Raw genomic sequence first — 23,576 nt, forward strand, 5'->3', positions numbered from 1 at the left:
TTACAATGTGCTCCGCAGTGGGAGTGTTGCCGCCGTCTCCGGCAGGATGTAGCCATCAAAACAACACTTACACCCCAACATGTCCACTTCACTTCAAAAGGAATTACTCAACGGAAATAAAATAGGAATGGATACACAAGCGAGGTTCTATTTGTCGGCTCTTTCAACTGAGCTGCTGACGACCGTGGAAAAGTGTTTCATGAAGACTTTCATCTGTCAACGCTTAGTTTTTTTTTTACACTGTACATGTTAAAGATACAAGATAATCGCTTTTACAGACAGTTTTTAGATGTTCCTTAAAAGCAGAATATGTGGTTGTTATCATATTCTAAATATGTTGAAATACGGAGTTATGGATTCCTACAACCATCAGTTCAGTTTAGCAATGTGTGGTTTAAACAAGTGGTTCTCAAACCCTGGTCTGGGGATCCGTACTGGTCCATGAGCATTTGTTAGCAGGCCGCACGGAAAGAAAAATATATTTATATGATGAATGAAAAAACATGGTATTTTCTCTGAAGTTACATTAGCCTGGGACTCTTGCCGCTCAAAGAATACACTCGTAAACTAGTAGAAAAACTGTTTTTATATGAAGGTCGGTACGTGAATATAGTGCCCACATTAAACCAGTCCCCGGTGCAAAAATAATTTATTATTTATTTTGTCTGGAACCTGAATCTGGGAATATCATATTATTATACATTTGTTCCAACAAATGGATTAATGTTTTACTTTATTCACTTATAAAATATTCCAATGTCTGTATTGATTTGTACTACTATTCCATTCTCTAACGCAAAAAAAAGATCTTGAGAAGTCCTTGTCGATTGAATTTTTACTAAATAAAAACTACATTTTGGACTATAATATTCAGTTTTCTACCTATTAATAAGGGTGACTAACTTTAAAAATGCACTTAGTGTTCTTTCACAGTACGCTCCAAGGCCTGGGTGAAAGTCTGGCTCGAAAATGTATAGTGTGAACACAATACAATCCAGACTTTGTCCCCGGATTTAGGCCCTCCTATGAAGTTGGACTAAGAAGGGGTTTGAATCCTCTAGCGAGAAATGCATTGAGTGGGGGAAATGAAGTACTGATGGAGTACCAGCAGCACTAACTACTAGAGAGCAGAGACGGTATAAAACACACATATTAAACCCATGACCTGCCGGATAGTTGACTTAAAATTCAAGCAGATAAATGTTCATATAGATATGCTGACTTATAAAAGTGCCAGCATTTAAGATAAGATAAGGAACAAGGATTATGGATGTGGACAATAAGAGTAAAGGAATGTGTTTAGTGATGAAGAACAAACATAGATATCTAAGATAGTTTGAGACTCAAATAAATAATATAAAATATAAAAATCATCTGCCTATTTAATAAATACACATTTTGTTTGGCCCAAGACATGGTCTGCTGAAAGATTTTGGCCCCTTTTATGAGAAAAAAACAGCCGTCCAGGGGGGTTTCCAAAGACGAAGTAAAAACTCACAGGTAAACAAATGTCTTGTGACTGTCTATAAAGAGGAGGTAGTAATATAATAACTCTTCAGTTTGATTCTGTTAAAATTGAATGAGACATAATGGACTCCTCGTGTGGCGAGTCCGGGTCAAACAACAGGCAGAGTCTACTCTTGAAGCTCACAACCTCTGCACCTCTCGTGAAGCTGCAGGAAAAGTGTGGACAAGCTAATTAAGGCTGTTGGTGGCAGAACTGCTGGATTTACCTTTCATCTGTTTAACCTCCAGGAATTGGAAGGTGGAAATCCCCAAAGTTGTCTCTGAACATATGTTTCCTGTTTGTCCAACAACCCAGCTGTACTTTATGAGACCGTGTCCCTAGTGCAAGGTTCAGAACCAAAATAGTTTCTATCCTATGGGTCAGAAAAGGTTTGACAAAATATGAAAGATTTACAGTTTTTAATTGAGAGTTTAAATGCAGCAAAAGACCAATGGAAAAAGTATGATTACTGACATTCATAAGTGGGCCTTTATATTAATACCTTAAATCAAAGATATTATCATTAAAAATGTATTTGGACATTTAAAAAAAACATTATTGTTTTCGCTCCCCTAGTGTCGGAATAGTGTTACTACAATATCATAAAATCTATTTTTGTGTGTACTTACTTACTTTAAAATAGTAACTTACTTCTTACTTCTTTCAAAAGTAACTCAGTTACTTTAAGTTACTCGTCACTTTTAACGTAACTAATCACAAGGGAAAAGTTACTAAATATGCTGTTTGTCTTTTTTTTTAATTGAAGTAATACAGTTATAGTTATGAGGTTTTCAAATTTAGTTTAAAAATAAACCTACTTGAACGAACTACAGCAATCCCATTGTTTAGGAATGCGTCATTGACGTGTGTGCAATATTGAGGTACCAAATAAACCAAAGTTTTGTTTCTTCCAGTCTTTCATCTACACATTCATTGTTCATTCATTTTAAGGGAGCAACAACATAAACTTCCATGTATTTATCATTGTGTATTTATATAAATAGCCTCTTCATAACGAGTTAATCCCAACACTGGTGGTCATGCAAAATGACAAAAATAAATAGTTTTAAATTTAAATCAAAGTATGTTTCATTGTTATTGACCACCAGGGAACTATTAATGATTACTATGGTACAATTTCAAAATGCTCATTTTAATGCTGGCTCAATCCATTTTGGTTCATGTTGTTTTAGCTTAAAGGTTACGGTGTTATCAGAGGAAGCAGGACATAATGGCTACTGGGTGGAGGCGGACCGAAATAGCTAGTTTGTAAACGCACACTGTCTGTGTGTAAGTGTTTATAAAGTTATTTTAAAAGGCTTACATACAACTAGCATTTATTGACAAGTATGTGATTTAGAAGGAAAGGGTTCTAAGTGTAGCTGACTCTAACCTTGACTGGTCCTCCAGCTTTGTAAACAAAAGGAAGTTCCCCTGATTTGTTTGACTATCAAGGTCCTCACGTGTGTTTCCATCTTTCCCCCTTGTTTCCATGATCACGTGTTTTTATCTTCTTTCCATACATGTGGACAGAAACTAGTGTATCTATCAGGCTGTTCGTATCTGTTCGTATCTGTTGTCTGCTGGGAAGAAGACCAGTTCACATGGACATTTAACTGTGTTACTGTGTGATGGTAGTATATTGTTCGTAAAAAGAAACTTTAAAAAATAGCTTATTCTGGATAATTATTTCCTTGCAAGGTGCTTAAAGGATTGTTTTCTGCAAGTATTTGATACAATTCTGTCGGATTTATAGATTTTAAAAATGTTCAAACAAATTGTGATCGCTTTAACATACACACAGCTAACCCAGATTTCCTCTTTCAAAAGGAAAACCTGAAGAAGAAAACTTGATTGGACATATTTGCTTGTGGTTCCCCCGAAAACATCACAGCTGCCACAGTCCATATCTGCATTTGTTTACAAAAAGAGGGTCAGTTATACCTCCCTGGGAAAAAAATCTCTGGTCCATTTTTTGGAATGTTCAACAAATGTAGGAGCCCTTTCTTCACTATGTAAATACTGTGGACCTGGGTGATGGATCTGAAGATAAGTTTTTTGTTTTGTTAAAGTCAATAGAATTGTGAACTGATGGTAGACTGGCCTCCAGTTTTTTAAGGTAAAATGCACAACAAAGACATTTAAAAAACACTTCCACTCATTAATGGAAAGAAGAAATGTCCTACCTTCTTGTTTCTTCTTTTCCTGCCTCCACATTGGTGCCGTCTCAATCAGAATCCTAGATTCAGAAGACAACCCGCCGTTGTATGGGACAGCGGAAGCCTGAGCAGCAGCTGCTGGGGTCTTATCACCAACGTTGGGCCGAGTGAAAGTTGCAATCCTCTGTAAGATCGAGCCGACGGTGTCTCCACCATCCGCTGATTCTTCGTTGGAACTTGGAGCTCTTGGACCAGGGGAGTCACAGGCAACTTGACCAACCTGTGGCCCAGAGAGGATCTCCAGCTGGGGGGTCTGGGCCGGAGACAGAGGCACTGGTGTGCTGCTTACCTCTGGGACAGGGATGGAGCCCTGGGAAGAGGTGGGGGATTGTGTGGAGAAAGGCAAGAATGGATGGTGCAGGGAGAGAGATGGCGTGTCAGAGGAACTGTCTAGGCTGCTGAGGGAGACCGATGGGCTCGCTGAGGCTGAGGGTGGATAAATAGGCTGCTGATGACTTCCTGTGCTTCTGGGTGGTGGTTTTGGGGGAGTTGGGCTCATGGACCCTCCATGAACCTTGGAAGGAGGGGAGTTGTTGCTCACCAAATTATCCAGATCCAAGGGGAACTTGTTTAGACGAGGTGTTTCTTTGGACTTCATGCTCTGGCGGTTTACTCCTTCTTCTCCGAAGGAACCGGCATTGTGATGGCGTCCATTCCAGCTGCTGTTTGAAGTGTTGTACCTCAAACCAGGAGAGATTCTGCCTCCACCTCTCTGCATAACCATCATTCCACCTCCTCCGTCACGAATTTGCACATCAAGGCTGGGCATCGAGCCGTGGCTAACTCCATGCGCTTCTGGTGCCACCATCATCACTCCAGAACTCTGGTCCAACTCAGAGTGGAAGACGCTTCCGTGGGAGGAGAACTTCTTCAGGTTGTTATTGTTCCCCACGATGGGGCCTCCTTGCAGATGCTGCTGTGGCATTTGATGCAACGGACGGTAGTATTCTACCTGTGGTGGCGGGCTTGGGTATGACGTCAGCTTGGTGGGGCTAAGAGGACCCACGCCTCCACCAGAGTACTCCAAGCTGGACGTGGAGCTATGAAGGCTGTCATTGTCACTGCCTGGTCCAGATATGGAGAAACCATTGGGGTTCAACCTGTTTTGAAAGGACGCAGCTCTGGTCACGGAGGAGTTGTTGTTGAGCATGGCAGGCTTGTTGGCGGTCCCATGGTTGAAGGACATACTGCTGACCACATTGCGGGGCTTAAGCACCGGACTGGGGTTGGAGCTGAGGCTGATGCGGGAGTGGTAGGGCGCCGAGCTCAAGTTATTATTGTTGTTGAAGGCAAGCGAGGGCGACTGGCCGTCACCGACCCGACCTTCGCCCGCTTTTCTGTGGTTGAGAAAAAATCGAGGGGACGATGGCGAAACCGGAGTGGAAACCGGTGAAGTCGGGGTGAAGGGCGGCAAGTCGTCCACGTCTTCAATATCAAAGGATCTCTTCAGTGCTGCACAAAGAAAGGAAAATACAGGAAGTGTTATTTTTCTATCATTCAGGGACAGGCATATGAGAAGATGCCATCAGCACATTTTCAAGCAAGAACAATTTTCAAAAATAACCCCTATCATGTGCTTTTAAATCAGTTTTTTTTCTAACTGGTGGCATCAAGCTATACTTTGTGCGTCTGGGTCTCAAGTATATTATTAGAATCTTCAAAGGCTTCCACAACATTGTCACAATTGTAAGCAAAAGTAAATTTACAACTTGAAAAAAACATCAAAACATAAAAGAAAAGCTCCCAGCAGTTTTTTCCAGTTCACTTGCAATCCCCAATGTTTCATTACAAAGTGGCAGAGATCACCGTCCTCTTCCGCCCTCTCGCTCTCTCTTCCTCCTCCAAGCTCGCACACCTACACTCTTCCTTCATGGTTCAAACACAAAGGGTGGATTCAGGTCAAAGCCTTTTCGTGGAGTTTTGTGTTACAACGAGGAGCCGATGCAACGTGACACACCATGAGAGGGGCTTGGGGGGGACGGCCCATGGGAAACGTCCACAGGAAACGACAACTGATGTTACTGTCAGCTAGAGTCATCGTCACATCATCACAACATTTTAGGAAACTGCTTAAAAGGTGAACCCATGGACCATTTAGGGTAGAGTTTTTCTCAAAAGTCACAGTACTTGTTAAGCATGAAGAAAAGCGAACAAAGTGCAAAACAGAAAGCCATGTAGTGTATAATTACAGAAGTCTAAATATGTTATTTACACCCAAACACAGACTCCATGAGCACAACAGTGACCTTTGACCTTTGGTTAAGTTTCCTAAATTGTCCTATAATACTTAATTGATGATATACACAATTAAAACTGAGTAAATGTACACATATTTAACAAACTATAATGTCTATAATTAGATAAAAGTGTCAACGGGTAAAATAAAAACAGGAATTTGTACAATCCCATCAGGATAGTGATGTCAGGTATACAATGAGGATCGTATTTGTACGATCATTTGGCCATTCCGTCAACGTGTGGTTGCTTTCTAGTAACCCTGAAGGCATTTGTTCCCATGTGGCATGTTTTCAACCACGTGTGCTTTGCTGGGAAAGAGATTAGTGACATTGATGCTTTTTCTAAAATCAGTGCGCATGATTGGCCGAATGATATGCCGTGTCCCTCTGAAACCCCCCAATGCTCTTTTGTAACATACGATCATTTCCCTGAAAAATACTTTTGATTCTTTGGCACCATCCTGTATCTGGAGTTGCTTCGACAAGTCAGCCTCCTTAAATTCTCGCCTCGGTCAAACAGATCCTATTGTCACGTTCATAAATCATACTTGTTTTCTTTCTACCTTTACTTCGTATCACTGTCCGACATGTCTGTGGCTTTCCTTACTTTGTCTGCTACATGAGATGTCTCTCTGAGATACGACTTGAACATCTTTCATTGGATTCTTCCAGCACTGAGAGTTATAATCTTATCCTAAATCTCCGAATCACAAACCGTTCTACCACATTCAAGCACTTATATTCTGCACATACATTGTATCCTGGAGTATCTCAACTTCTCGTAGTCAGTCCTAAGCTTCTATATGAGTCTCATTCTTCCTGTTTCCTTACAGCAGCTCCGGTGTCAAATCCCTATTCTTTCCCTTCCAGCGAAGGCTAACCACAGCTGCTAATCTGGTAAACACACACTTGAACATTAATTATATATCATGGCGTGTGTTGGTGAGAGATGCCGATTTAATAAAATTGCCCTGCAGATGAACTATTGTGATCTGGATTATTATTCAATTCAACTATAAATGCTGGTTTATAGACTCGGACGCTGATGACCAGTGACTTGCAGGACAACACGTGAGCATCCTCGAGGCCTAAGAAGTGTCTGAGCAAGACGAGGAGAAGAGTGTGTGTGTTGGTGTGTGCTGGGTTCACTGAGGCTACAAGTGTGAACCTGCCCTTGGAGCCAAAGATAAGAAGTCCTGCTATCAGGTAATTGCTGGCACCCTGTTAAACACTGGAGGAATAATTACGGTGGCAGTGTGTGTGGTGGTGTTGTGTGTATACCTGAGTGTGTGTCTGCTGTTTGGCTCCATTCCTGCTTTTTCTCTCAATTACGAAGGGCCCTTATCCCCTTTTCTCTTACACAATGCCTCCTAAATCTGATAAGAAGGAATGCTCCAACAAAAAGCCTCAGTGACAATAAAAAACATGAACAAAAACTCTTTAAAAGAGAATCATGACATTTATTAAGTGTTTTGATAAGGGTCCTGTAAATCGCGGCTAAAAAGTGGATGTGAGTTGCTCACAGTGATGACCGGGTTTGACGCTGAGAAGACACAAGTCTCTTTCACTCTTGAGATAAGAACCTTTTATGACATCTTACATTGAGGGTGTCAAACTCAATGAATTAAATAAAATTAAATATTACCGACAGGAAGTATAAGACCGTTTGTCTTTTCATAATTGGCGGCTCAATATCTATTTTCTTTCAGTTTATTCTGCATTAAAAACATCAGTTTCCTTCAACATCAGTCTGTATAATTGTTGACATTGATAACCTATGTTTCTTATCTTATCTTAAATACTGGCCTCTTTATAGGTGAACAACATGAACAGTAATCTACTTTGATTTTGAGCCAAACATCTGGGTGGCCACTTAAAATAACTTAAAGGGCCATATTTGTTCCCCTGGCGTCGAGATTGACATATGAGTCTAACATAAAGGATAATTTAAACTTGTTCAAATAGTTAACACAATCGTGTTATTTTTTTGTAAATATTACTTTTTCTTTCATTCCCATTGTCTCTTATCATGACCATGTTTGGAAGTTATTACTCTATAATGTTCTCCCCCGTCTGAAATCTCAGCAAACAAGAGGTTATGTGAGAAAAACCCATTGTGACATAATAATGGCTTCACTCCTTCTGCAGCCAGCTGTAATCACGCCTCGCTTTGTTTATACAACGAGTCCTTTGGAGGTGGGGACTTCCAAGTTTGATGACGTGCAGTGACAAACCACGATGCTTGACCAATCACAGCAGAGTGGGTGTGGTTATGGTTAGCAAGATTTCATCTACCAAAAAAAGAAAGTGTTTTCAGTGGGCGGGGCTTAAGAACATTTGCTAATGTAAATATTTCAATGAAAAGACAGTTTTGTACAAACACAAACATACTGATGATACAATAGAGGTTTAACATCTATTTAAGACACACTTAAATCAACACATTAGTTTCCTATAATAGTCCTGTTGCATTACTATGGTCTTCTCATGAAAGTAAACCAGGTCTTATTAATAAAGAAACGTGTAAATATGGGTGTATTGTAAAATTCAAGCAGGTCCAAAATCAGCAAATGCAATGAAGGTTTTGGTGAATGTATATATTCATGCAGTGGCGCACTCGTTTCGGGGTAACGTGAGGCTCTAATCTATAGCGGGCTCATGAGTCGTCTTCCTGTCCACTTCGCAAACATGCTGCAATGAAGAGACGCAGTTGTTGGTGTCTGGCTGAGGGCCAGAGTGAAGGAGATTGAAAAACATGGAACAACTGGACCACAGTTGGACTGGAAATCCATGTTTATATGTTGATCATTGAGTCTGTCAACGACACCTTCTATGTGTGGAAAGAAAAGTAAAGAACCACGGTGTAAAAACCCTCCTTTCATGGGTCTCAAAGTGGTCCAAACATGATCCAATCTCATGCTTTATAGGCTCTGAGCCTTCGATACATCCTCCTAAATGAACCTGTCTCCCTACTTTCTATCAGGTTTGTTGATCCATATCTCCATCTGGTTACATGAATCACCATTGGCTGGCGAATAACAACATACTCAAGACAAACAAGATTTCATTTCTACCTCACATGTAGATGAGCGATCAAATCTAACTGAACTCTAGAGTGGATCAGATCTTCCTGGTGGACACACACACACACACACACACACACACACACAAAAGAGGAGGCCCAGTCTGGACTTGTCCGTACCCCCCTCCACCTCCAAGCGTGTCTGCACATTCCTTACAGGTAAAGCTGACAGATGAGACAGCATGTGCATCCTCACGTAAACACACACACACCAACAAATCAATAGTGTCCACACCTCACAGCCACCAGTCAGTCAGAGACAACACTCATGCAGACACACACACACACACACACACACACTAAAACAACTTCCACTTACTAGGAGCACATCTGGAAATCACATTCCAGGGCAGCCGTTTGCAATGTTTTAATGCTGAAAATAACACCGTCTGGAATCTCGTAAACAGCTGAGCACATGCACACGACAAGTTTGTGTCGCTCCGCTGCTGTTTGCTCATAAGCACCTGTTAGCAGGTAAATATTAGTACAAGCAATAGTCTATCAAAGGTGCAACTCTTTGGTCTGACGCTTGCCATGCAATTTACAAAAAATAAAAAAATAAATGCAATGCTACCAAGATTAAACAAGTTAACAAATGTAGTAATAGAGGTCAATTTCATTTGTATACAGTAGAAAGAAAAAAAAGATCAACTTCGAATGAGTCACTACTGCGGCCGAAGACACAGCAAGGATTTATGGTGCTTTATCTAGAAGTGAGCTCCATCGAAAATCCAGATCTCCAGCGTCATCGTTCAAACACTATTAAACAAAGCTGGTAAACACATGACAATCTTTTATCTAAACCGTTAAACATTGAAGAAGTGTTTTAGAATGATGTGCAGAGTACAAAGCTGAGGTAAAAGTTACCGAAGAAAGAACTACCAATATTTTGTGTGCACTATTTTCTTCTTGTCTTGGTCTCGACTTGTCTTCAAGTCTAGTGTGACAATTCTGGTCAGTTTGAGTAGAAATATAAGCTATAAATACATCGAGGCCCAAGATAACTAGAAAAAATGTTATATGTCAAACTTTAAATCCAAGTAAAAGTATCTTTTTGTTAAAGAAGAAATATCGTTTTTGACTTAAAGGTGAGCTAAATTGCCTTGAGAAGTCCAGAAAATGGTATTATTTTAAGAACAAACTAAAGCCTGAAATGTGTCTGTACAAAACTCTCTTTTCATTGAAATATTTATATTAGGAAATGATCTTAAGCCCCGCCCACAGAAAACACTGTTTTTCTGTAGATTTAATCAAGTTCACCATGACCACACCTACTCTGCTGTGATTGGTCGAACACCAAGGCTTGACACAGAGCGTCATCAATCCCAGAAGTTTCCACCTCCTAAGGAATCGTTGTATAAACAAAGCGGAACATGATAACAGTTGGCTGGAGGAGGAGTGAATAGAATAAGAAGAATATTACGTCATAATGGACAGCGCTCTCGTAACCTTTCGTTTGGCGAGATTTCAGACAGAGGAGAACTTTATAAAGTAGTAACTTTTGATACATTTGAGTAAGTCAGGAGAGTGGGTTTTCACACATTTAAGGGCAAGGTAGGGGCTACAGCATATGTTTGACCCCTGTTCTCCTGCCTTTTTTATAATTCAGACCATCCCATGGTACATAAAACAGCTTCGGCACCATTGTGCACCATTATACTACAAGTACAATTCCAATGTTCAGGAGACTGGTGGCTACCCTTTGGTGCTTTTTCCAATATTTCCTTAGTTTTACAAATCAAAATCTTAATTTTGTGTAGCCCTTCCTGTCACAAGGGGCCTCACAGACCCCTTTTGGGAACCACTGCTTTAGACTTAAACAAGAAATGAAGTATCCTAGACAGCTTAGATAACGCAAAGTGCTATATAGATAATACTTATCTATGAGATGACACCAGGGAACACAAGGATAGAAGAGTCAAGAGAGTTCAAGAGGCATCAAGGAGGCTTCACTTTGGACAGTCATTTGCTTCACAAGTGAATGGTATGAAGATAACGACTGAATAAGGATTAAAAAAAGGGTCTTACTGTGTTTGATCATTTAAGAAAGGTCATGCATCTTCTAACATGGGTCAACAGACGGTTGGGTTTCATCAGTTTAATGATTGTTTTTTACAAAACCTCTTCAAGTCTAATGGATTCAAATGTTTAGAGAGTATAATCTTGTAAGATCTGGAGTTGTGTAAATTGTTATATTTGTAATGGCACCCATTCTCGCCCTGCAGTAATGGTTTACGTCTCTGTGTCCATGTTGTTTCCCCAGCCGTGATCCAGTGCGCCTCGAGGGCCCGGACAGCTTCAGACTTGTCTGAGTAGCCGACAGCCTCCACTGATGTCTTGCCAAATCCCGAGCCATTATGGAAGCGAGGGCTTGGGAGCGAGCCAGATCAAGAGCCACCTATGTAACGTCCGTCTATTAAAAAGCGTAATGCGTCGGGACAGACTGAAGGAAAAGATGAAGGAATGAACATTGAGTTGATGCGAAAAAAAACCTTCTTCTGGTTATGGTCTCTGGCACCGACAAGAGTCCGCTAAAGTGGTGGATCTGAGTCCTGGTTTTTCTGCTCCGCCGCGTTAATGCAGACTGGAATGTTTTTGTATTTGACAGAGTACCACTTGTCATGAGCAAAGACAACGAGCTGGGTGTGTGCGTGAAACGACTGGGTCACGAAGTCATGGGACCTACTCTGATCTCTGTAGGGTTTGCGCCCCTTGCTGGAGTGCAGTACCAGGATGTGACAGGGGCAGGGAGGGGCAGCTCGTAGGCCCTCTGACCTCCTCTAATCCTCCATGTCACCCAAAGGCGCAAAATGTTCGGTTGACTCTCTCCAATTGAACTTACACAACCCATTATTACTGCCTTTGAGTCCAAACATTTTCTACCATTTAAATAATCCTTCACCTGGAGAGCGACAGAGACCATGACACGACTTGCTCAAAAAACACATTCATATTTGTCTATATATTAAATAATAGACTAATAAAGGGCCAAAAACATTCCTAGCCTAAATTCCACAGACAGTCAATTCCCAGCTTTATTGCTCAATCAAAACAACTTAGTAAGTGATTTGTTCTACCAGACTAGGCCTGGGGGCCACAGGCAGCCCTTTTTTTGTGGCCCTAATGAGGGAGTAAAACAATAAAACTGATGATATAGAAAGATTGATGATAGTTAGCCCATCCATTTTTATTTCAACTCCAGAAACATTTTATTGATGTTCTTCTATTTTAAATTAATTTTAGGAGATCACTAATGTATTTATTAATTGCTTTTCCCTTATTTCCCCCCCTTTTCTACCCAAACCTGTTAAGGTTAAAATATTTTCTTATCATATGTTGTTTTTTTACACTTTACAACATTTTTTATTCACTACTTAGTAAATATTTCTCACTTCTTGTCTCTAAAAACATTTTTTTGTATAGTATATCATCTCATATTTACACATTTTACTCATAGTTTACATTGTATGATAAACCCAATAATAAAAACATGTAATTCATTTAAATAGAGATAGATTTATAGAAGTTTAAGAAGTTTTTTGTCCATACAAGTACATCCATTTTTTCTTTAGATCGTTTTTGTTTTTTTCACTCGACTGCCGTTCACAAACACTGGACCAAACTCTAATGCTGTGTGAAAAGTAAACAACTTTTCTTCGCATGAAAACCACTTTCCCAACCCTTTTTTCTTCTGGGAATCAGGTCACACACACTTGTCCCTTTTAATCACGTTAGGTCATATTCCCGTGTGACCTGAAAGTTATTTACAAAAGTCAGGATTCGTCCTGGATTTGGACATTTTCTGTCGAGCTCATCGTTGTTGTGTCGTATTACCAACATTTCACCCCGAGGTCACTCGTGGTCAAGGAGTCGACATGATGAAGATATGACTAGAGAAGGATCGATTGTAAAGATGCAGCAGCTCAAACCAAATTGGGGGAAAAAAGATTTGCGTCATAGTATTGACACTGAATGAAACGTTTTAAAAGTCACCAAGCAGTGACCGAGAACACCATTAATTTAGTTTGAAATGTTGTATAACCCAGTGTTCTCAAAACACTGATCAGTATAGTATTGTCTTTTCTTTTTAATGTCCGACCTTCAAGGTGTGGAAGATAAACGTGGTAAAACCACATATTAATAGTATTGAAAATCCAACACAACTCAGTGGTAGCCAAGAACGTGTTTGTCTGACGGCATGTTTTTTTTTTTTTTTAAATATCATGTTTTTCAAAATAAAACATCAACTCACTTTGTCATCCCTTGCACTTTGTTCTTATTTGCACTTTGATCTTGTTCTTGTTATTATGAAACTATTTTCTGCTGTGAACTGGAAACCCAATTTCCCAAAGTCGATCTCCAGAAGGATTAATAAAGTCAATCCACTTATCTCTCTATCTACTCTAACAATCAATACAATAAAAGTTTTATAATTTCTTTTGCCCAACCCTTAATGGAGGGAACGTTACCGGTCCATGAGGCGTTTTTTTATCGGGACAGAAACAATATTTTCTTATTTGAATTTCTTGATTATTACTGTCTGGAAGGTGTTTGATTATTAAATATTTATATTATTATGTTAGAGCCTGCGACTCTTGACGTATGAGGTTTCAGTGAACTTTACTCGAAAAATAAACCTGTTTACTAGTTAAAATGAGTAACAAAAACTCCATGTATTTGACTGTTTTTAAGATTTTTTTTAACATATTGCCGGTTTGTGTTACAAAAAAGACCCTAAAGGGGCGTCACCTGGTGTTTAGGGGACCAAAAATATAAGTTCTGCTAAACTTTCCTATACCGAGGGTATAAGCAATGTCATCGTAAGTAAAACATACTTTGGGTAAAAAGTTGCTAATAGGGGCTGAGTAAGTAACTAAGTAAGTAAGTAATTGTTATTTATATAGCGCTTTTCCAGTAGACCTATCTTTACCATCTTTTTTTTAATATATATGTGGCTGTCAAGGTGATGACCTGACCCCAGACTGTACATACACAAACTGGTGAACATTGACTACTATAGCAGTGCGAAGACTTTTCAAATACACACAAAAGCTCTGGTTCTGTTCTTCAAGTGGCGACTGACGAGAGGGGGGGGCGTTCATGTTTCACTCAGCATTCCGCAGCTGGCGGTTCGGGTCGCCATCAACAATTGCTCTACTGTTGCCAAATCTAATTCAGATCAGTCACATCTGATTGCCTCCCACTGCCGAGACAAGCGGCAGGAGGATGCAAGATCATTTCCGGTCGGACAAAACGTTTAAGGGGCAGAGAACCGCCATGACACCGGAACAACTTACCAACAGTCACTTCGACACGATCTACGAATGATCTTCCACAACTAAACACAATCGTTTCGAGTGAAACTAACAGTGTACATTCATCTTTTCCGCTGCCACGTGGCCGCAGACAGGGAACCACTGTCCGGTGTCAGGGGTCGGACGTGTCGGATGAATTCACACGCTTGCAGCCGCTACAGTGGCGGTCTGTCGCCGAGGGCTACACTAATTTGTTAGAAGGGCATAGATCAGCACCTGTCTTAAGACAGGTATGTTAGGTGTGAGGAGGGAGTGAAGAAACTAAAAGACAGATTCTGGTGCACCAAGACAGGCTCTACGATGAACGATACATGGTATGAAGTCCACTCTGACATCGTTCTCACTGTAAATACTCCATTATGTTATATATTGCAACCAAAATTAATGAAATACCCCAAAATACCCAAGTCATATGACTTGGATCTACTAACACCTTCATAGTTTCTGTATTATCTTTCATACATACATGTAAACAATCATTCCTAACCAATGTTTCGATGCAAACTGCGAAGTTTGGTCATTAGAATCCTCAGGAAGATTACTCAATTTCATCTTCTCTTTGGTAAGAGTCTGTTTCAACAGCAAATTCCGAGTGTATCCACGTAAACAACAACTGGAAATGGCGCCGGAGCCGATGAGTCTCGGAGCTTCCTCTTGTATTAGTTTATATTGTTTTCATTTCCTCGTAAAAAAAAAAAAAAAGTGTTTGGGGAGTGTGTTTTTATTGAAATGACGACCCATGCAAAGGCTCCTTCGTTTAGATTAGTTTAGTTTCTAGTTTATACAAGTCACATTACTAAGAGGCAGGGTGTTCCTTGTCAGTAAATTGTTAACTTCATAAGCATTTTTGTTTGGTTTTCTAGCCTAAAATATGAGCCATGTCTAAAAAAAAAAAACGTTGGGAATAGACCCGTTATTAAATTAAATGTCTTGCTCATAATTATATCTATAACAACACAAGGTACATTTGTTCAAACAGATATGATGTTGAAGTAAAAAAAGGTTTCACTTAGGAGCCAGTTACATTAATGGCTATGTTATTGAACAGCTGCTTTTAGGCATCTCGTGTTCTGTAACAAGAGTTCCTGCTTGATTGCATGAAAAATGTTGAAAAAAACAAAACAAGGCAGCTCTAATCATTTTTTAACATGACTCTATTTGAAGTATACAGTTGTGTTTCTTTTCAAGAATTGATAACAAAAAACACTCTGTAAAACACTGTCAAAGAGAATAGAATCATCCGAATTCCAAGCCATGGATTTTTCTTTTACTTAAAGGCTGGATGTCGTGCTCGGCTCGGAAATTCGATCCTTCCTCAAGTAGAGCCGTAGTGACAGAAGGATGGAGCCTGATTTTGGTTTTGTCCACACGTCAACACGTGAACGTCTGAAGCTAAAGAACTATTTATTTAGTGAGAAGCTCTCGTGCTCATGGAACTCTTGGAGGCGTCAATGAAAGAATAGCCCTTTTGATACCAAATAAACACTTAGTTTAAAGCAATTAAAGGTTTGATTCCCGAACAGGATAATAAGTCAAACACGGACCTGGATGTAACTTTCATAAACAGAATTTCACAAATACTCTCCGTAAACATAAGCTTATATGAATATAATTTACTTTAAGTATAGTCTTTGCAATTCCCCATAATGCATTTTGGCACCTCTGTTTTCATTCTATTTCTCAAAGTTATCACAACAATCATTAAGTCTAAGCGATGTTAACTTTATAAACTGAGATTGAATCCACCATAACAAGAAGTAGAAGCGAAGCAAACATGCTGAATAATCGAAGCAAAGCAGTTTAAATGAGAACAAACTTGCAGTTTTGGTCGTCGCTGAAGGAGATGAAACCAAAAGTGCAAGTCTGCGTCAGGTTTACAGAGGTTTTTGCCACAAGACTTCAAGAAGATCTGACACTCCCGAGCACCCTTTGAAGCAGACCCATTCACAGGCCTTTTAAAGACACCATTGTGTGTTAACACACGCGCAAAAACACACACACACTCGCGCGCTCGCTCACACACACTCACTCACAAGACACTCTTAAGAGCAGAAAGCTTTTTAAGCTCTTCGGCGTAGAATGTGTTATTACCGCTGATCTCTTACCTGTGCCGCCGTGTTACATCTGACTCCAGTAATTATACAGTAAGTCTCTGCTCAAGACACCAAAGCTCTGACTCAACGTGTTTCTGATGTAAGAGACCATTCGTAGCAGGTAAAAAATGACTTTAGATATGATAATAAATAACTTTTTAAATCCTGTCCAGGGAAAATAACATTCACTTGTGTGAGCTTCATAAAAATGAGTAGAAAGTTATGTTTTAATACTTGATTTTCTGGAACTCCTGTTGTGTTATCAGTGTTATCTTGACCTTTAACGTATATACTTTATTGAATATTGTTTTGATTGTTTAAGCGCTTTGTGACCCTGGTCTGGAAAAGCGCTATACAAATAAAAATGACTTACTTACTTACAAATAACAAACTTTTTATCATAGTCAAGAGGGTTTAAATAGCAGGATGTGAACAACAGAATCAATTGTGTTGCTTTTTTTATATGGCAAACCGATACAATAGCATCTCTTTCTTGTCAAAGAACAACATTGTTGTCAATTAAAATTCTGTTTTGCAAACCTCTGGCTGCAAACAATACAATACACAATGCAAACATTTTAATTAAAATGACAAATAAAACAAAAACTTTGATTAAATAAAGATCAATTAAACAAGTTAAAAATAAAAGTTAAATGAAGAAAATTATGAATTAAAAATTTGGAATTTAAATTAATCACAACCAGAATAACATTCATTTACGCTGCAAATTTCTTTTTTTAAGTTTTTTGGGACCACTTTTACTAACTTTTTCACAATAGGAAAGTGACTAAATTTATTTTTACTTTTTGTGGGATGAATATGAGGAAGTTAACATCATTTGAGATGGTTTAAAGGTGTTTTTATGTCCGCAGTATATCATTGTGAAATGGGAACACATACCTTCAAAATCTGATAAAATCCCTTCGAGGTGGTCGTTGACGGAGAGCGCCGACATCCTGCCTCTCTGGTGGGTTCTGCGGCCGAACAATGGCGAGAGACAAACTAATAATAAACTTGTTCAAGACTCTAAAAAATGGACGTTCAAGATGCGCGTAAAGTCGAGCGAGCGTTTGGATCAAGACTGAGGTCCGGTCTGACTCTGAGGCTCCGTGATGTCCGAGAGGAGGGAGGACAGGGGGGAGGAAGGGGGGAGGAAGGGGACTCCGTCAGCGGCCCGGCCCCTCGACTCATCCTCCTGGAGCCTGGACCTGCGGGGGACAGTAGCGAGGGGAGGGCGGGAGGATGGATGGATGGTGGGCGGGGCCCCGCGTGCAACACCTGGAACTGAATCTTGGGGCCAATTTTCTCCCCTTTTTTTTTTTTCGCTTTCAATTCTCCCCCCCAGCTGTCTCACCCCAGGCATCGAGGGGGAGGCACCGGCGTCCCATCCTTTAAATTCACTCCCGATTGACTTTTCTCCTTAGAAAGGAGGCTTCTTAAAATCCTGTTTCTGCATCAAAAGTAATATCTCTCTTTGACACTGACGACACACATTCAGGTGCATTTGCATTTAAAGATGAAGTTTAGATCAGGAAAATACAAATTTAAAAATAGATTCCAAATCAGAAACAGCTTTATTGTCCAAGGATATTAACACTAAACCCGGCTATTTGTGTCTTCGTTAAGAATTATAGTTTTGTGGGGATGATATCTAAATAAAAATATAAATAAGCAAGAAATAAAATGGGCAAAAATACATAACAAATATACAAAGTAGTGCAAGAAAAGTGGTAGGTGACACAGGTTTATTGGTGATAAAGGAAATGGCGGTGGAGAAAAAAATGTTCTTTATTGTCTGTGTTTTTTTAAACATGGCTCTGCAACACGTGAATCAGTATGTTTTCAGAATAAGGTAGAACAATGTTACAGTTTTAAATGTTGTATTATCTTAAAAGTACATAGTCTGTGATCCAAACCAAGGATCTGCTAAAATACTTTTTTGTGACACTTTTCTTCTTCCTAACCAACATTTGTGTTGTGCAGAAGTTGACAAAATGAGAAAATTTTGTTCTAATTCATCTTAAGCCAAGAATCAACAAAGTTAAGTAATCCTCACCCAAGTTCATTTTTTAATGATAAGTTAAGGCAAATCTATGAGAGTAGAACAAATATTATTCAATTCCCAACGTAAAGTTACGGAAAATTAATTGATTTTCAGCTCATAGTTATTTCCAAATACAATGATTTTTGTATATTTCTTGTTACTTTTGTCCTCCGTTAAGGCTGTGATGGTTTTCTCATAATAATAGGTAAACGGGTCAATTAAAATCCAAACTGTACTTTTTATTTTCCTTTTCACAACATCCTTTTCTTTTAGTATACCTCATTTATATACCCAGCACCCTAGAATAACATTCCTATTAAATGTATGTCTTTATTAAGGTTTGAGAAATGTTTGAGAAGACAGCAGTAAAACAGCTACAAAGATTGTTTAAGCATATAAGACACAATGGTTTTATTTTTATATTGTGTTTTCTGAACATTGTAAACTTTCTAAGTCGACCTGCCGTAATAACAACCCTTCTAATCTCTTGTGGTTAAACAATTTCATTTTCTATTATCTAGTATTTGGACGATGTTGATGATGATTCTTTATCTTTCTTTCCGTCTGTGTGTCCACTTGAGACATTATCTTGATCCAAGTCTGGACAGAGGTTGTCCTTTAGAGACAGTAGCTCCGACACAAAAGACAAGAAGTTGAGTTAGAAGAGTCAGAGTTGGAGAGGTTGGAGAGAAAAGTAGGATGAGGAGTGCTTGAATAAGAGATACCCAATGAAAGGCACAGAAGAAAACCGAAACAAAGATGAGAAAATGAATTGGGTTTGGTGTGACGATGAATTCATGTCAATATTCGGGTCAAACCGTGGCCACGGTGTGAGTTACCCTTTCATAACTCCGGTTCTGGAATCTGTGCAGCAGTCAGAGCTGTTACTAAATATCTTCATCAACATCCAGGTCTGCTCCTGAGCAATCATCACAAAGCCCCGCCCGGTATTTCTGAAAGAGGCCACTTAGAAATACATACCCTGAGGTCGGGTCTTTTGCCCCCCCCTCCCTTAACCCCCCAACTCCTGCAAACCCTCTCCTCTTTTTACGCCCCCTGAAATCAAATCTGCAAGTGCTCCTTCAGGGGGCGGCGTCTCCAGTCGTCCTGCAAGTGTGTGTTCACTTTCCCACCTTAGAAAGTGTGTTTCGTTAGCTCTGTTTTTGGCCAAGTCTCTGGAGAGATGAAGCACCAGAACCTTTTTTAAAGTGTTTCTGTTTCACCTCTAGATGGAGGGAGAAGTTACATCTGAGGAGCAGGAAAGAACTGCAAGAATATCTCATTTCAATCAGGTTTTCCAAGAAGAAATAAACATGTGAGACTATAAGCATTGTGTTTGAATACACACACGATTGAACAAATAAAAATTACTTACTTTGTTACTTATGATTACTTTAGTTACTTCTCTGATAAAACATATCTATTTTCAATATTGTGAAAAAGTTATTTATTTATTATTTTTATATCAATTTATGATACTTTTATGTTTTATATTTTAATGAATAGTGTATCAAATAAAATGTTTTTTAATTACAATTAACACGCAAATATTAACAACATTTATTCATTATTTCATTACAATTCAACTTCCGGACGCTTGATGGCAGCAGTCATTATGTATTCTTTAGCTAAAGGAACAGTAATATCCTGCAAGATCTTTGCGATGACTGAGGACGAGAGGATACAGTCGATTCTATTAGCTTTTAAACCTGATGTTTGGACATGTTTTGTTTTCAAAACGAATGAAAGCAGTTACGACTTCATCAATAATCATGTGGTCTGTAAATTCTGCAACACCAGAGTCAAGTACTCGACAATACTACAAATATATACTTGTTCCTACTGTATCATAATGTATACCAATACATCTTATCGTTCCCCCTGAAAAGGTATTGTATTGTCACATTATTGCAAATACACACCCTAATAAAAGAGATTGAGGAATAGAATAGTTACATTTGTGCAAACCTCGCTTCATACTTCATGTCATATACTGTGACATAAACTTTTTCCTTCTTCCAGTCTATTCATTTACTTTATCCATTCATCGCTCTGTCCGTCCGTGAATCCATACATCTGTCCATTCGCCCATCCATCCAACCATCTATAGATCTTTTTTTTCTGTCCATCCAGCCATCCACACATATGTCCATCCGTCCATCCATCCATCCATCTATGCATCCATCCATTTATCCATTCATCTGTGAGTACATCCGTCTACCCATCCTTACATGTGTCTATTTGTCAATCCATCTATCTATCCATCTGTCTGTCTGTCCATCCATCCATCCATCCATCCATCCATCCATCCATCCATCCCTCCATCCATCTATTACTCTATCACTCTATCTATCCATACTTCTGTCCATCCATCCATCTATTCATTAATTTGTCCGTCCATCCTACTATCTATCCATATTTCCATCCATCCATCCATTCATTTGTCCATCCATCTTTCCATTCATCCATCTGTCTGTCCCTCATCTATTCATCCATACATCCATCCATCCATATATCCATTCATCTGTCTATCCATCCACCCATCATCTTTGTGTCTCTCCGTCTAGTCATCCATACATCACTCCATCCGTCTTTCCATTTGTAATTAATTAGTCCATCCATCCATGTATCCATCTATCTATCAATCAATCAATCCATTTATCTACTATCTATGAAGGTATGTATGAAATCTTGGTCAAAAGACAATATAACTTCAAGGATAAGTGAGCAAGACAACCATGTACAACATGACATGTCTACCGCCCTCCTTCAACTGGAGCAGTTGAAATTCTTGCTTCCACGTCTGCTAGAAAGCAAGTGCAGCGACAATCCTTCAGTAAAAGCTGCACTTACACTTTCGGTGGAAAGATAAAAAAAATCTACCCTGGAACTCTTGCACCTTTTGACCCTTTTAACTCTTAACTCAAGCCAACCATTTAATCCTTTGTCGGTGAGGTGGGACCACCTAATGTGCCGGGAGACTCTATTGATATTTTGGGCTAGTGTCGAGTGTGTGCTGTAACTTGCCTACAGGTCTCTGGATCTTTAATGAACTGTCAGGTCCCACATGCTCCAGCCGCCGCATACCAGAGAGTTCTGTAAAAAAAAAAAAAAGGCTCTTTGACATGATTGAATATGAAACATGAAGCCCAGGAGTTGCTCCGAGGAGAATTCCTCACAAGGTAGAGCACCTCCTGTACGTGGGAGTCGGAAGTTGGAAGAATCGTTCTGCTCAGATTCTGGATCAGCTTTCTCTTTGTTCTTTCAGTTAATAACAGCCGTAAGCCACTGACAATGCGGCCACTTTTAAAGGGCCCCAAAAGCTGAAATGAAAGAATGTGTATCATCTGGACAAATGGACTTAAATTGCACACACACACACTTGGACACACACCTTTTTGATGTGGGATTACCACTGTCTCTGATCAGCCTTTCCGTGCCGTTCCAAAGTGACTAAATGGAATTTACACGGACGTCGTGCTGTGATCGTCCGAGAGTGACGCAACGTGACCAACAATTACAGACAAAATATTACGCAAGTGGGTCTGAATAATAATAACAGAAGTATGAGTTGATAGCAGTTTGATACAGTTTAAGTTAACTTTGCATTTGGGTTGAAACTTGGGTCCAATCTTCATTATTTTATGTTGTTATGAGTTTAACTAAATAAATAAATATTTTAAAAAAAAAGAAATCCTTTCTTTTATTGAATAAGTTTCTAATTTTAGTCAAAAAAAAACATTTGATGACAACTATAGTATTAATAATATAAAACAATAATACTACTAGACCTACTACTACTATAGTATCATGTGGTATTACACTAATTATGTTTACACAACTTATACCAGCTGGCCGAGCGACATCTTATTAATTCAACTAAACAATTTATAATATGGTTTCCAACATGACATTTAAACAGGACTGCAATACACTTAGGTCTAAAAAATGTTCATTCTTTAATCTTAAATTGAACATGATGTGACTAGCCTTATTTTAATTATTTCATTATTATTAACTAACTAACTTACAGAAACTGAACTTACGGTAAGTTTTTTTTGCAACTTGGTTAAGTCGCAGTATTTAAACCTTTTTGTTGCATGATTATCAACCATCATCCATCCATCCATCCATCCATCCATCCATCCATCCATCCATCCATCCATCCATCCATCCATCCATCCATCCATCCATCCATCCATCCACCCACCAAAACCTCCATCCATCCATCCATCCATCCATCCACCCACCCACCCACCCATCCATCCATCCATCCATCCACCCACACACCAAAAAATCCATTTATCCATCCATCCACCCACCCACCAAAACATCCATCAATCTATCCATCCATCCACCCATCCATCCATCCATCCATCCACCCACCCACCAAAACCTCCATCCATCCATCCATCCATCCACCCAACCACCAAAACCTCCATCCATCCATCCATCCATCCATCCACCCACCCACCAAAACCTTCATCCATCCATCCATCCATCCATCCATCCATCCACCCACCCACCCACCAAAACATCCATTTATCCATCCATCCATCCATCCATCCACCCATCCATCCACTCACCCACCAAAACCTCCACCCATCCATCCACCAACCCATCAAAACCTCCATCCGTCCATCCATCCATCCATCCATCCATCCATCCATCCATCCATCCATCCATCCATCCATCCATCCATCCATCCATCCATCCATCCATCCATCCATCCATCCATCCACCCACCAAAACCTCCATCCATCCATCCATCCATCCATCCACCCACCCACCCACCCATCCATCCATCCATCCATCCACCCACACACCAAAAAATCCATTTATCCATCCATCCACCCACCCACCAAAACATCCATCAATCTATCCATCCATCCACCCATCCATCCATCCATCCATCCACCCACCCACCAAAACCTCCATCCATCCATCCATCCATCCACCCAACCACCAAAACCTCCATCCATCCATCCATCCATCCATCCACCCACCCACCAAAACCTTCATCCATCCATCCATCCATCCATCCATCCATCCACCCACCCACCCACCAAAACATCCATT

General features: G+C 39.7%; 1 protein-coding gene across 1 annotated transcript in view; it reads right to left on the reverse strand.

Annotated features, from left to right (window-relative positions):
• Positions 1-17,545, reverse strand: part of septin12 (septin 12) — a 54,246-nt gene extending 36,701 nt beyond the window's left edge. Inside the window, exons 1-2 of the mRNA XM_087808733.1 lie at positions 17,354-17,545; positions 3,694-5,178 (exon numbers count right to left, since the gene is read on the reverse strand). Coding sequence (XP_087664859.1) covers positions 3,694-5,178; positions 17,354-17,408 — 1,540 coding nt within the window. The 5' untranslated portion in view covers positions 17,409-17,545. The remainder of the gene's footprint in view (positions 1-3,693; positions 5,179-17,353) is intronic.
• Positions 17,546-23,576: the final 6,031 nt, after the last annotated feature.

The sequence above is a fragment of the Callionymus lyra genome, chromosome 15 (genome assembly GCF_982586985.1).
Source record: "Callionymus lyra chromosome 15, fCalLyr1.hap1.1, whole genome shotgun sequence".
Lineage (NCBI taxonomy): Eukaryota > Metazoa > Chordata > Actinopteri > Syngnathiformes > Callionymidae > Callionymus > Callionymus lyra.